This window comes from Enhydra lutris, unplaced genomic scaffold, assembly GCF_002288905.1.
Source record: "Enhydra lutris kenyoni isolate GAN:26980312 unplaced genomic scaffold, ASM228890v2 scaffoldscaffold68, whole genome shotgun sequence".
Taxonomy (NCBI): domain Eukaryota; kingdom Metazoa; phylum Chordata; class Mammalia; order Carnivora; family Mustelidae; genus Enhydra; species Enhydra lutris.
The window spans coordinates 12,802,366-12,816,700 of NW_019154152.1; the positions used below are offsets into that span (position 1 = coordinate 12,802,366).

Below are 14,335 nucleotides of genomic sequence, written 5' to 3' on the forward strand. Positions count from 1 at the left end.
TCTTATGGGAATCCAGGAATATGTCTGGGATTATACATCTCAGTCCTACATTTCTGGAATATTTGCAGCTGGGTGTTTTTTAATAAAAAGTATATGTATGTATGCATGTGTATGATCATTGCTTATGCATGAAGTGATTGCTAATGTTGAAACTGCATAAAGGGATCAGAATTTTTTGTTACTTATTCTGAAATACACATATACGCACAATTAGGATTTTATAGAGGGAATGTGAAGAAGTAAATTGGAAGCATCTTTGCTTTTTCTTGAATCCATCTGGTATGTTTTAGTTGACTGTCTTTTGTGTACATGGATTCCTAAGAATGAGGTATCTTAATTTTAAAATAGCAAAAGAGAGGTGCCTGGGTGGCTCAGTCGGTTAAGTGTCTGCCTTTGGCTTGGGCTGTGATCCCAGGGTCATGGGATTGAGCCCCATAGTGGGTTCCCTGCTCTACCACGGGGAGCCTGCTTCTGTCTCTCCCTCTGCTGCTCCCCCTGCTTGTGTTCTCTCTCTCTTTGTCAAATAAATAAGTAAAATCTTAAAAAAAAAATTTAAAAATAGCAAAAAATGGAAACGATGGAAGTGATATGGGGATAGTAAAAACTTTATAGTTGAAGCAGAAGGCTGTAGATGATTACAAGAACATCTTTTTGTTTTGAGAAATAAAAGATGTTGGCGCTAGCCTTGCTAGGAGATAGGTGATGACACCTCAGTCTTCACCTGAAAACACTTGTCCTTTGTGCTGGGAAGCGTAGGCCTGAAGAGGTCTTGGAAGAGTGTGAAACAGGAGTAATCTTTAACATATTTCAGGGAAAGAAGAGCATTTCATTATTTATAACACCAGTTATTTTGTCTTTTGAACAGATAACATGCCTGGACATTTCCAGTGGAGGCGGTCTTGGCGTGTCTTCTAGTACTGATGGGAGCATGAAGATCTGGCAGGCTTCTAATGGCGAGCTCAGAGTAAAAGGCTTTGGTTATGCTTTTAGGGTCTTGTACATGAAGGGTGGTTGGAGAAGCCTTAGACTGGGTCACAGAAAGTGGAGTGGTGCATTCTAAATTTATAGAACCACCGCACTTCAACTGATCTTTGTTCTCCCATTTGTTAATCTGAGAACCATCCTCAGTCTTGGTGATTTGCCAGAACAGATTGGGCCTGGAACAGTGGAGAAGCCAGACTAGTGAATGTCTAGGTGGGTGGTCCCTTGGTATGAACTGCCTTCAGTGATCAGCTTCTAAGCCAGATTAGCTAGGCTATTACCTTGATTATATGGCCAAAATCCTCCACCTTATGCAGAGAATTTTAAGAAGAGGTGAGTAAAAGTGTCCTCAAGCCTCCTCAGCTCCTTATATGTAGAACTAGACTTAAGGATCGCTGGGAGAACCTTGGAGTTCAAATCCATTATATCTGTAGCCAGAGCTACAGGAAAGGGAGTCAGTAGCTCTTAAAACACTGCCTGGTATACAAATGAGCTAAAGAGATCCTTTTGAACCTCACTAGTTTTAAAAACCAGCATGTAGGCATAGCTTGTAGATATTTCATTTAAAGGACCAAGGATATGACAGGTAAGAAAATATCAGGGAATGGACAAGAGAACTAGCATGGAATTTTCTTTTGTTTTTCCAGAGAGTATTGGAAGGACATGTATTTGATGTGAATTGTTGCAGGTTTTTCCCATCAGGCCTTGTGGTTCTGAGTGGGGGAATGGATGCCCAGCTGAAGATCTGGTCAGCTGAAGATGCTAGCTGTGTGGTGACCTTCAAAGGTCACAAAGGAGGTATGAAGGGTGATTTCTCCAAAAGGCTTCTGTAATGATACCCCAGAGACAAATCACCAAAAAGGTGGGAAAGGTTGAAACAGAAGCTAGTTTTCTAGAAAAACACGAATAATTCCTCTAACTGGCCATTTAAATGAGCTGTTTCCTCAAGGATTAGAAATTCCTTTGACACTGAGTCTTGTTATTGCTCTCCAGAACTAATTGACTTACACAGATAGTTGTTTTCTACACTTGACAAGTGAAAAAAAATCCTCCCCAGGAGGTTATCTGCTGTGTGCTAGGAGAGAGAGAGATGTGTGCCAACATTTTCTCATTATTAGTCCTTTGAGGTGACAGTAAAAGCTGGGTGGCAAATGGCTGCGTCACTAGATATCAAAGATAGAGCTTGACACTGACTATCAGTTCCTATGAATTTAAGTCACAGTTCAGATTTTAGGAATGGATTAGCCGTATAGCCAGTTGATAACAGGTTATAGAGACAGAATGAGGACATTTTCCCTTTGTAACTGGTTTGTGGGACAAAATTATAATTTAGCAATGTTTTGTCGTTAATTGGAATGTTAAAAAGGTGATAAATGTTATTCTTATTTTACAAGTTTAGGTATTTTTTAAAAAGTATTAACATCCCCAATAATTCTTTACCTTGTTCCCTCCTTTGGAACCATAGTACACATCATCTGTGTGACTCATTTGAGAATTAATTATGTATTGCCCTATACTTAACGTATTTAAGCTAGTCTTTTGATTGTACCTGACGACATTATAAATAACTTGTATGGTTGAGTTTAAGTTTTGTTATTTCTTTATAATGATTTGTTAGGTTACATACAGATCATCTAGCAAATACATGTTAACCTTAGCAAGGTTATTTCTAAGACTGTCAGTACATAGGTACATTGAGGAGGAATAGAAAAGATATCTGGAGCCTTCTTCACATTCAGCCTGAAGAACTGGTCTAAGGAGTCTAAGAAGTCTAAGGAGTCAAAGCGGCCTGCATAGATAGGGAGTCCAGGAACTAGGAGCCAGACAGGTTGACTAGAAGTGATAAACTGTAGGAGAAGTGATGTGAAGTCAGATCCAAATTAATGTTTGTGAGGTCTTGAATGCTCTTCCCTAGGTAGTTCTGTTAAGCAGGGCCAGATTTGTTGTTGCCCATTCTTCCACAGTACAGAAAATAAAAATTAATCAAAATTAATCTCTGATAGTTTAGCAGCATGTGCGTCACTGTCTCCAGCTAAATGAATTCCAAGTTCCATTGTATGGCTCCCTTTTTAAACTTTAATCTCTTTACTTACAAGATTTTAAATATTTTAAAGAATGTTTATTAGCAAAGGCCATGAACTATATAAAAAACAGAATAAAGAATTATTATCTGGGGGCACCTGGGTGGCTCAGTGGGTTAAGCCTCTGTCTTCGGCTCAGGTCATGATCTCAGGGTCCTGGGATCGAGCCCCACATCGGGCTCTCTGTTTAGCGGGGAGCCTGCTTTCCCCCCTCTCTTCTCTGCCTGCCTCTCTGCCTACATGTGATCTCTGTCAAATAAATAAAATCTTTTAAAAAATTAAAAAAAATTATTACCTGCATGTATGATCTTTAGTGGTTTCACAAGTGGTGACTAAATAAGAGAAACAGAAGATAGTGAGTTTTGGGCAACCCTCTGTGGTCCCTTCCCTTCTCAGGAGCTTTATACAATCAGTTTGCTATCACTCAGTAAACCTTGGTTTGCTGCCCCCACCAGTCAAAAAGAAAATAGTGAGCGTTGAAAGTGAACATGGTCTTTTATTGCCTAGGTTAAGTCTTGGCAAGTGAGACATAAATCACCAGGAACACTGGACTGAACATAGCCTGATGCTTATTGCAAAGAACCATTAGGACGCTAACAAAGTAGCTCTGTATAAAGATATTGTGTAAGGATAGGGGCACCTGGGTGGCTCAGTGGGTTAAGCCTCTGCCTTCGGCTCAGGTCATGATCTCAGGGTCCTGGGATCAAGCCCCGCTTTGATCTGCTCAGCTGGGAGCCTGCTTCCCCCTCTCTCTCTCTGCCTGCCTCTCTGCCTCCTTGTGATCTCTGTCTATCAAATAAATCTTTAAAAAAAAAAAAAAGATCTTGTGTAAGGATAAATTTTTATTGTTTTAAAGATTTTATTTTTATTTATTTATTTTTAAGATTTTATTTATTCATTTGACAGAGGGAGATCACAAGCAGAGAGGCAGACAGAGAGAGGGGGGAAGCAGGCTCTTTGCTGAGCAGAGAGCCCAATGCCGGGCTCGATCCCCGGACCCTGAGACCATGACCCAAGCCCAAGGCAGAGGCTTAATCCACCGAGCCACCCAGGTGCCCAAACTTTTGTTATTTTAAATCCCTGGCTTGCTTATTGCTTCTGGTATATGAAAATAAGATAGTACGTGAGGCAGTATGTAGAGTGTTTAAGCTTGGGATTTGGAAACATACAAATCTTGGTTTAACTCTTAATTCTTGGGGTGCTTGGGTGGCTCAGTGGGTTAAAGCCTCTGCCTTCGGCTCAGGTCATGATCCCAGGGTCCTGGGATTGAACCCCACATTGGGCTCTCTGCTCGGCAGGGAGCCTGCTTTCCCCCGAACCCTCACAGCCTGTCTGCCTCTCTGCCTACTTGTGATCTCTGTCTGTCAAATAAATAAAATAAAAAAAAAAAATCTTAATTCTTCCACCTATGATCTGTAAGACCTCAAAAAGTTGCTTCTTAACTATTCTGAGCCTTGGTTTCCTCATGAACATGGGGATAGCAGTATTAAATGAGATGGTGCATATGAAGGATTTAGCATAATCCCTGGTATTATAGTAAGTGCCCAATAAATGTTATTGTTCCTATAAAATACAAAGCTAAACTTTAATTCCTGCCAGAGAGGGTGAGCTTTGTGATATTTTAACATACTTGTCATGTGAAAAGCAGAAATTGTTATTTCTAATAGAATAGACTAATTCTAATAGAAGTTCTCCAGTAGCAACAAATATGATCCTAGTTAATATATAATTGGTTTTCCCTTATATTTTTAGATATGTATTTTATATATAAATAATTAGTGTGTTCTTTAATAAGCAGAGATGAGATATGTGTATGTTTTTAAATCTCTCTGATGAAAAGATAAACTAAAAGTAGTTTTGTCTTTGTAATATAGTAGTCCCCCTTTATCCCTGGGTAATGCGTTCCAAGACCTCCAGTGGATGCCTGAAACTGCGGATAGTACCAAATCGTGTATATACTATCTTTTCCTATATGTACAAACCTGTGATGTGTGACACACAAATGGATACTGCGTGGATATGCTGGGTAAAGTGATGTGATTCACGTCCTGGCTGTGGAATAGTGCAAGATTTTATCACGCTACTCAGAAAAGCATACAATTTAAGACATATGAATTATTTATTTCTAGAATTTTCCATTTAATATTTTCAGACCGTGTTTGACCACAGAAAGTGACACTGTGGCTAAGGGGATATTACTATACATGAGTCTTCTAAGTAGCTCCAAGGTGTGCTTTAGTTTGAAGTTTTTAAATTGCCCAGGCCATTTAACTAAGGTTGGTGAATTTGGAGGTATATAGAAATATAATCCTTTGAATGATAATTTAATAATCATAACTCTAATAACTGCCAGATCATTCTTAATCTGTGAAAACATTGAGACAAATGGAACACCATTATAGTTGATTGGTTGAGTTTTGCTCACCATGGTAGGGAAGCTGCTTGCATTTGTGGAATAATTTTAACAGATCAGGTTGCATTTTCAGCTCTTCGGCCATTATTTTCAAACTCTTCTCTATTTTCTTTGAAATAAGATATGCTGCCTTGAAGTAACAGTAGGTGCTTCAAAACTTTTTTTTTTTTCTTCAAGACTCATTTTTTCTGAGATCTAAGTCACAACCATTACTCTTTCCATGTACACACACACATACATTTCCCCTTCCCTGGTATGTGTGTTTTTACTTCCTGGCAACATTAAACCAGTTTAATAGTAAAACTAGATAATTTTAATGGAATAAACTTGTTAAAAACATGGCTAGATATATGAATGTTGCTGTATTTTTTACTAAGACTTGTTTTAGTCATAGTTTCATTTAACGTTCTTATTTCCCAGACATTGGCTAGGATGTTTATTTGTGATTCAGTGGAATCTTTTCTTTTTTTTTTTTTTTTTTTTTATTTTATTTTTAAGATTTTATTTATTTATTTATTTGACAGACAATGATCACAAGTAGGCAGAGAGGCAGGCGTGGGGGGTGGGGGGAAGCAGGCTCCCGGCTGAGCAGATCAATGCGGGGCTTGATCCCAGGACCCCGAGATCATGGCCTGAGCTGAAGGCAGAGGCTTAACCCACTGGGCCACCCAGGCACCCCCAATGGAATCTTTTCTTGAAGGCAAATGCTTTTTCTTTTTTTTTTTTTTTTTTTTTAAGATTTTATTTATTTGTCAGAGAGAGAGAGGGAGAGAGAGCAAGCACAGGCAGACAGAATGGCAGGCAGAGGCAGAGGGAGAAGCAGGCTCCCTGACGAGCAAGGAGCCCGATGTGGGACTTGATCCCAGGACACCGGGATCATGACCTGAGCCGAAGGCAGCTGCTTAACCAACTGAGCCACCCAGGCGTCCCGGCAAATGCTTTTTCATCTTGGTTTTTATGTTGAGGACTTTTATCAGTTTGGTTTGATATTTAAAGCCTTTTTGGCTTCTGGTAGGTCTTTGCTCTGGTAGCTTCTCTTGCAAGGCCTTCCTACTACTTTCATAGCTTCTTTCTAGAGTAATTTGTCATAGGTTCCAGCTCTGTAGGGCTCCTCTTTCTTTTATTGTCATCTCAGAGTGAAGAGATCCATTCTAGGTGCCACCATATTGTGAGAAGGTAGTTGGGGGAAAGTAGAGTGCTACTTTCCACTACTTTGTTTTTTCTCATTCTACCTGTTGTTGCCAGGTCAGGATAGAGGCTCAGCTCACCACTGGACCCTGCTGGCGGTACCCTGCTGAGCCTGATCACTGTCAAGGGTCAAAGAATTGGACTGCTGCCTCCTGCTTCAGTGGGAGTAGGGTAGAAGAGCGCTGCCTCTTTAGCCTCACTGACCTTGGGGAAGGGGAGGTAGCAGTTTTTCTCTCTCTATTTGAGTAAGTTGCCAACATTTTCTGTTAGGCCTCCCCTTTCCCAATTTTTTGCAACTATTTCTTGGAGTTGGGTTGTTTTGTTTTTGTTTTTTTAATTTGTGCATTTTTTAAAAAATCAATTCCTTGTTGGAGGTTTCTGTAGATCCTTTCCAGGTTGTATGGGAAGCAATAAGGAAATCCAGGGAATTTGTTACTCTTTTGTTCTCCAAGTCCTCAGGTCCCTATGTACCCTTCTTTCCATCTTCCAGTTTTCTTGTCTTTTTTTTTTTTTTTTAAATTATTTATTTATTTATTTATTTTTTAGAGAAAGAGAGATCACAAGTAGGCAGAGAGGCAGGCAGAGAGAGAGAGGGAAGCAGACTCCCCGTTCAGCAGAGAGCCCGATGTGGGGCTCGACCCCAGGACCCTGAGATCATGACCCGAGCTAAAGGCAGAGGCTTAACCCACTGAGCCACCCAGGCGCCCCCCAGTTTTCTTGTCTTATGTCCACGTTTTTTTCAGTTATAAGGGGAAGGACCTGGGAGAGATGGGGCTGCTATCTTGGCCAGTACAGAAGTCACATCTTTAAGATAGCGAGATTAATCCTTTCAATTAGTTCTCAGTGGAAGCAGTAAGACAGTGATTTTTCAAACTGAACTGAAACATCTTAATTTTTATTTAAAAAACATGTTTTAAAAGCCAAAATTAAAACTTAAAAACCACTGTTCTAGGACACTCCGCTAAGAATTAAATCCAAACGTTTTTCTAAGTATGTCTCTAAGGACTAGTCTTTGAACCATTGGGAAGCAAGGACGCTGTTCTATTTCTGTTTTTCTAGCACTTGAACTTGCCCAGCATGTAGTACATATCCAGTACATGTTTGTGAAGCAATGGAGTCATTTATGCATATCCTTATTCTCTGCCCTTGTAGTTCCTTTATGACCCACTCCATCTTAGGATCCTTTTTTTTCCTTCTTGCCAGGTATTCTGGATACAGCCATTGTTGATAGGGGGAGGAATGTGGTGTCTGGTTCTCGAGATGGGACAGCACGACTTTGGGATTGTGGGCGCTCAGCCTGCCCGGGAGTCATTGCAGACTGTGGTTCTTCTATCAATGGAGTGGCTGTGGGTGCTGCTGACAACTCCATAAACCTCGGCTCGCCTGAGCAGACGCCGAGTAAGTTGGTAATGATATGTTGAGCTTATTTTGATTCCTTAGGCACCTTCAGTGTTTGCCTTAGCTTCTCCTTTTCTCTCCTTGCCCTGCTTTTTTGGCTGGTATTTGTATTTTCACCATAAGTTTAGTATTTATTGCATACCTACTATGTTTCTGTTGCTTTGGAATCTATAAAAGAAGTATATGTCATGTTAACTACATTTAAGTAAGTACATAGTTTAGCAGATGAGACTGATGCCTATAAAACAAAAAAATTTTAGCTGGAACAACATAATGATTCTTAATGCAAATAAAATGTTTTTTTTTTTTTGGAAGAAGAGAGTATTTTATATTTTAGGTTAGTGTAGATGAGAAAGGTGTCACAAAGAAGTTGACTTGAACCTTGGAGGATGAATTTGAGTTGAATAGACAAGAATGGGAAGGATGGGAGAATGGGAGCTGGGGTGTAGGATTAGGGGCAGTTCACATTAAAATAGTTTGAGGTGAAATTGACTATTGGGTAGAAGGATATGTTTGGTTGGGTCAGAGGTTAGATCAAGAGAAGTTAGTAGGGGCACCTGGGTGGTGCAGTGGGTTAAAGCCTCTGCTTTCGGCTCAGGTCAGGATCCCAGGATCCTGGAATCGAGCCCCGCATCGGGCTCTCTGCTCAGCAGGGAGCCTTTTTCCCTCTCTCTCTCTCTCTCTGCCTGCCTCTCTGCCTACTTGTGATCTCTTGTCTGTCAAATAAATAAATAAAATCTTAAAAAATAAATAAATAAGAGTAGTTAGTAGTGGGGGTCACCTGGCAGGCTCAGTTGGTAGAGTATGCAACTCTTGATCTCGGAGTTCCAAGTTTGAGCTCCATGTTGGGTGTAGAGATTACTTAAAAAAAAATCTTTAGGGGCAGGGGCACTTGGATGGTTCAGATGGTTAAATATCTGCCTTCAGCTCAGGTCTTGATCTCCAGGTCCTGGGATTGAGTCAGGCTCCCAGCTTAGCAGGGAGTCTGCTTTTTCCTCTCCCTCTGCCTCTCTCCCTGCTTGTGCTGTCTTTGTCTCTCTCTCTCTCTCTCAAATGAATATATAAAACCTTTAAAGGGGCGCCTGGGTGGCTCAGTGGGTTAAACCTCTGCCTTCGGCTCGGGTCATGATCCCAGGGATCGAGCCCCACATCAGGCTCTGTGCTCAGCAGGGAGCCTGCTTCCCTCTCTCTGCCTACTTGTGATCTCTCTGTCAAATAAATAAAATCTTTACCAAAAAACAAAACAAAACAAAAAAAAAACAACTCTTTAGGGACACCTGGCTGGCTCAGTCAGTGGAATGTGAGACTCTTGATATTGGGGTTGTGGATTCAAGCCCCATATTGGGTGTAAGGATTACTTAAAAATAAAATCTTTAAGAAAACACTTTATTTTTTAGAGCAGTTTTAGGTTCACAGCAAAATGGAGCAGAAAGTGCAGTTTTCGGGGTACCTGGGTGGCTCAGTCGGTTAAGTATCCAGCTCTTAGTTTTGGGTCAGGTCATGAGATCAAGCCCCATGTTGAGCGCCACGCTCAGTGCAGTCTGCTTAAGGATTCTTTCCCTCGCCCTCTGCCCCTCCTCCCACTCACACTTGCACACACGTGCTCTCTCTCTCAAATAAATAAATAAATAAATAAATAAATAAATCTTTTAAAAAAGGTATGGTTTTCATACTCCCTCTGCCCCAGACAGCCTCCCCAATTACCATTTTATCAACATCCCTCACTAGAGTGGTATATTTGTTATAATTGATAAACCTACATTGACATATCATTGTCACTTAAGTAATTTTTATTAGGTTCATTCTTGGTGTTGTATATTCTGTGGATTTGGACAAGTGTATAATGACATGTATCTATCATCATGGTATCATACAGAAGATTCATTGCCTGAAAAATCCTTTGTGCTCTACCACTTCATCCCTTCCTCTCCTATAACCCTTGGCAACCACTGATACTTTTACTGCATCCATGATTTTGCCTTTTCCAGAACGTTACAGTTAGAATCATAAACTATACAGTCTTTTCAGATTGGTTTCTTTCATTTAGTAATAAGCATTTAAGGTTCCTCCATATCTTTTTATGGGTTTTTAGCACTGAATAATATTGCATTGTCTCGATGTACCTCAGTTTAGTCATCCATTCACCTACTGAAGGACATCTTGGTTGCTTCCAAGTTTTGGCGAATATGAATAAAGCTGCTATAAATATCTGTGTGCATGTTTTTATGTGGACATAGGTTTTTCAACTGATTTGGGTTAATTTTGCCCTTCACTTTTTTTTTTTAAGATTTTGTTTATTTGAGAGAGACAGAGAGAGCATGAGTGGAGAAAGGGGCAGAGGTAGAGGGAGAAGCTGACTCACTGCTGAGCCGAGAACCTGATGCAGGGCTCAATCCCAGGACCCCAGGATCATGACCTGAGTCAAAGTCAAACTCAACTGACTGAGCCTCCTGGGTGCCCCATGGCCCTTCACTTTTTTTTTTTTTTAAGATTTTATTTATTTATTTGACAGAGATCACAAGTAGGCAGAGAAGCAGGCAGAGAGAGAGGAAGGGAAGCAGGCTCCCTGCTGAGCAGAGAGCCCTATTCGGGGCTCGATCCCAGGACCCTGGGATCATGACCTGAGCTGAAGGCAGAGGCTTTAACCCACTGAGCCACCCAGGTGCCCCTGCCCTTCACTTTTGACACACTGTAGGTACTCTCTTGTCTTAAACTTCCATGCAGATGTACTGTGGTCCAAGAACTAAAATTGTTGCTGACCACCAGATGTTCCCTGAGCTCTCTTTGGAATTAATAGGATGAATCTTTTCCCAAAGTGTGATACATATGCAATTAGTGATAAATAAGATTATTTCAGGCAGTACACATCTTCAGTAGTGTACTATTAAATATATTTAATACACATATTTTACTTCAAACCTAAGATAGCCCACAAATATTACTTAAAACAAGGTTAAGTTTTTTAAAAATGTATTGGCTTAAAGTAATTTTTTTTAAAGATTTTATTTGTCAGAGAGCGAGAGCACAAGCAGGGGGAGCAGCAGGCAGAGGGAGAAGAAACAGGCTCCCCGATAAGCAAGGAGCATGAGGCCACATGCGAGACTAATCCCAGGACCCTGGATCATGACCCGAGCTGAAGGCAGACACAACCAACTGAGCCACCCTGGCATCTCAATTTAAAGTAATTTAAATGAAAATATGCTTTTTATTTTATTTATTTATTTTTAAAAGATTTTATTTATTTATTTGACAGAGAGAGTAAGTGAGAGAGGGAACAGAAGCAGGGGGAGTGGGAGAGGGAGAAGCAGGCTTCCTACCAAGCAGGGAGCCCGATGTGGGGCTTGATCCCAGGACCCTGGGATCATGACCTGAGCCAAAGGCAGATGCTTAATTGACTGAGCCACCCAGGCACCATGTACTAGTCTCCTATAATCCTTACTGAGTGACCTGGGCACCCTGTTTTTTTTTTTTTTTTTCTTTTTTTAAGGATTTTATATATTTATTTGAGAGAGGTGGGGAGAGATTAGAGGGAGAGGGAGAGGCAGACTCCCAGCTGGGTAGGGCGCCTAACTCAGGGCCTGATCCTAGGATCCCAATATCATAACCCGAGCCGAAGGCAGGTATTTAACCGACTGAGCCACCCAGGTGCTCCTTACTAGTCTCCTATAATCCATTCTCCTCAGAGCAACCATTTGTGGTCATTAAAAAAAAAAACAACCCACAAATCAAGTCATGTTGCTCTCCTTCGTCCCTACTCTCCTCCAGTGACCTTCTTTTATACATATATTAAATCCATATATTAAATACATATATTAAAATCCTATCCACTTCACTTGGCTTAACACTTTCTACCTCCACATTCCTTTCCAGCCTCGTGTCATACTGCCTTTAATTCGCAAAGGTCTTTGCATGACTAATTTCTGGTTTACCATTCAGATCTCAGTTGAAACCTGGCCTCCATGGAGTTTCTTTAAAGATAGATTTATTTGCTAGATTTATTTGTTTGTTTTTATTTAAGAGAGGCTGAGCTGGTGGGGGTGGGGTAGAGGGAGAGAGAGTCGTAAGCAGACTCCATGCTGAGCACAGAGCTGAAGCAGGGCTCAATCTCATTACGCTGAGATCATGACCTAAGCTGAAACCAAGAGTCAGATGCTTACCTGACTGTGCAACCCAGGTACCCCTCATGGAGTTTTTTTTACAGTTGAAGTTTAAATTTAAAATTACGTTTCCTCACTCAGCCTTCCACATCTACTCACTATTGATTAGATTTTCCTTTTTTATTTTCTTTGTGGAATTCATCACTGTCTGAAAATATCCTATTTGTTTATTTACCTATTCCACTATTTCCTATTTCCACTAGAATTCTTGAGAGTAAGGACCCTGTCTGTTCGTATATTACTATTTCCTTAGCACCTAGAATAGTGTCCAATACATAGTAGACCCTCACTAAAGATTTTAGTGAATGAATAAATTTCATTTGCTGCAGACCATAAGAGCCTTGAGGGCAGAGACTCTTTTAACATTGTGCCCCTGCTGCTAATATGGTATCCTGTCACATTCCAAATGACTTAATATTCTTAAGTTGGGTTTATTGATACGTATTTTACATGTAGTAAAAGTTGCCCTTTTTATCTTATTTTATTATATATTTTTTAATTAACTTATTTAGGGGCACCTGGGTAGCTCAGTCAGTTGACCTTCTGACTCTTGGTTTCAGCTCAAGTCATGATCTTGCGGTCATGGGATTGAGGCCTGTGCTGGGCTCTGGGCTCAGTGTGGAGTCTGCTTCAGATTCTTTCTCCTCCCTCTGCCCTTCCCATGTGCACTCTTGCTCTCTCTCTCTCTCTCTCTCTCTCAAATAATAAAATCTAAAAAAATATATATATATTTATTAAGGAATCTCTTATCCCTAACCTGGGGCTCGAACTTAGAGCCCTGAGATCGAGAGTTGCATGTACTACCAACTGAGCCAGCCAGGTGCCCCAAAAGTCACCCTTTTAAATGATCAGTTCTGTGAGTTTTGACAGATGTGTACCAACATCTAAACAGTACGAACAGTCAAGAGACAGAATATAATAAAAGTTTTTTTAAGTTAGCAAGTTAATCACTAAGAGGAATTCAATAAACAGCCATGAGGATTTGTACTTTCTGGCACTGCCAGCTGATCGGCCTAGCCCATTGTTGACATGGTTTATCTGTCATGCAGGTGAACGGGAGGTTGGAACAGAGTCGAAAATGCTGCTGTTGGCACGGGAGGATAAGAAACTTCAGTGCTTGGGACTGCAGAGCAGGCAGCCGGCAAGTGGTTCCTCTAAGACTTTGGAACTCTGGGGCATGCTGGATCACTCTGATTTTTGGAAAGCAGTTTTGGAAACATTTCTGCTTGCTCCCTGTGTTCATCTTTTGAGAAAGCTGCAGGAGTAAAGGGCAATAGAATGTAACAATTAAGAGCAGGGAATTTGGAGAAAGGGCAGCATTCACGTCCTAGCTCTTCTACAATGGTTGTGACATTCATAGGTTACTTAACCATTCTGAGCCTCAGTTTCCTCCTCACTAAATTGGGCATAGTAGTACTCACCTTGTAGGGTTATATGATGAGGATTAAATGCTCTACTGCTTTGTGACCTTGGTTAAGTCACTTTCTCTCTGGGCCTCCGTGTGCTGTGTATAAAATGATGAGGTTATGTAGATTCCCTTCCATATCCAAGGTAATGTGAAGAAATTCTGAGTCAAGGACTCATGCATTCAGGACTTTTGATCAACTAGTGACCAGAATGTCTCTTATGGAAGAATTTTTTGAATTTTTTTCCTTCAGCCGCTGAAGTTTTGCACTGGGCATACTGTTCTTCATTAAGCCCGGAGTTCCCTGGGATTTGATTTTGCCCATCAGCCTCACCCAGACAACTTTAATGATTTGGGTTGGCTACAGATTTTTTATTTACATTTCGTCTTGTTACTTCATTGTTCTAGTGATGTTTCCATTTTCAGAAATGACATTCCAGGAACATCACTCTTTCTGGTCGTATCGCCTCTGCACTTCTTTTCCTTCTGAAGGGAAATCACAGGTTTTGTTTGTTTGGCCAAATTTGTTTTTTTCCTTTCTTTTTAGAACATTTGAGGCAGAAATGATCAGATTGAGCTAAGAGTAGAGAACAACAACAACAAAATCTGATAATTCCTTTTTTCAGGCAGAATTATAATTCTTTAAATTGCCACTTTATTTAAGCTTGTTTCTTTTCCTACGTAGTCTCCCTTCAAAAGGTTGTCAGAAGTG

General features: G+C 40.6%; 1 protein-coding gene across 2 annotated transcripts in view; it reads left to right on the plus strand.

Annotated features, from left to right (window-relative positions):
- The window catches only part of LOC111159539 (proteasomal ATPase associated factor 1), a 41,759-nt gene that overhangs the window by 18,015 nt on the left and 9,409 nt on the right, over positions 1 to 14,335 (plus strand). The window contains exons 5-8 of one of the 2 annotated variants that reach the window (XM_022522067.1): positions 866 to 964; positions 1,629 to 1,779; positions 7,867 to 8,061; positions 13,268 to 13,359. In XM_022522067.1, coding sequence (XP_022377775.1) covers positions 866 to 964; positions 1,629 to 1,779; positions 7,867 to 8,061; positions 13,268 to 13,359 — 537 coding nt within the window. The remainder of the gene's footprint in view (positions 1 to 865; positions 965 to 1,628; positions 1,780 to 7,866; positions 8,062 to 13,267; positions 13,360 to 14,335) is intronic. The other variant, XM_022522068.1, reaches the window with a different exon arrangement.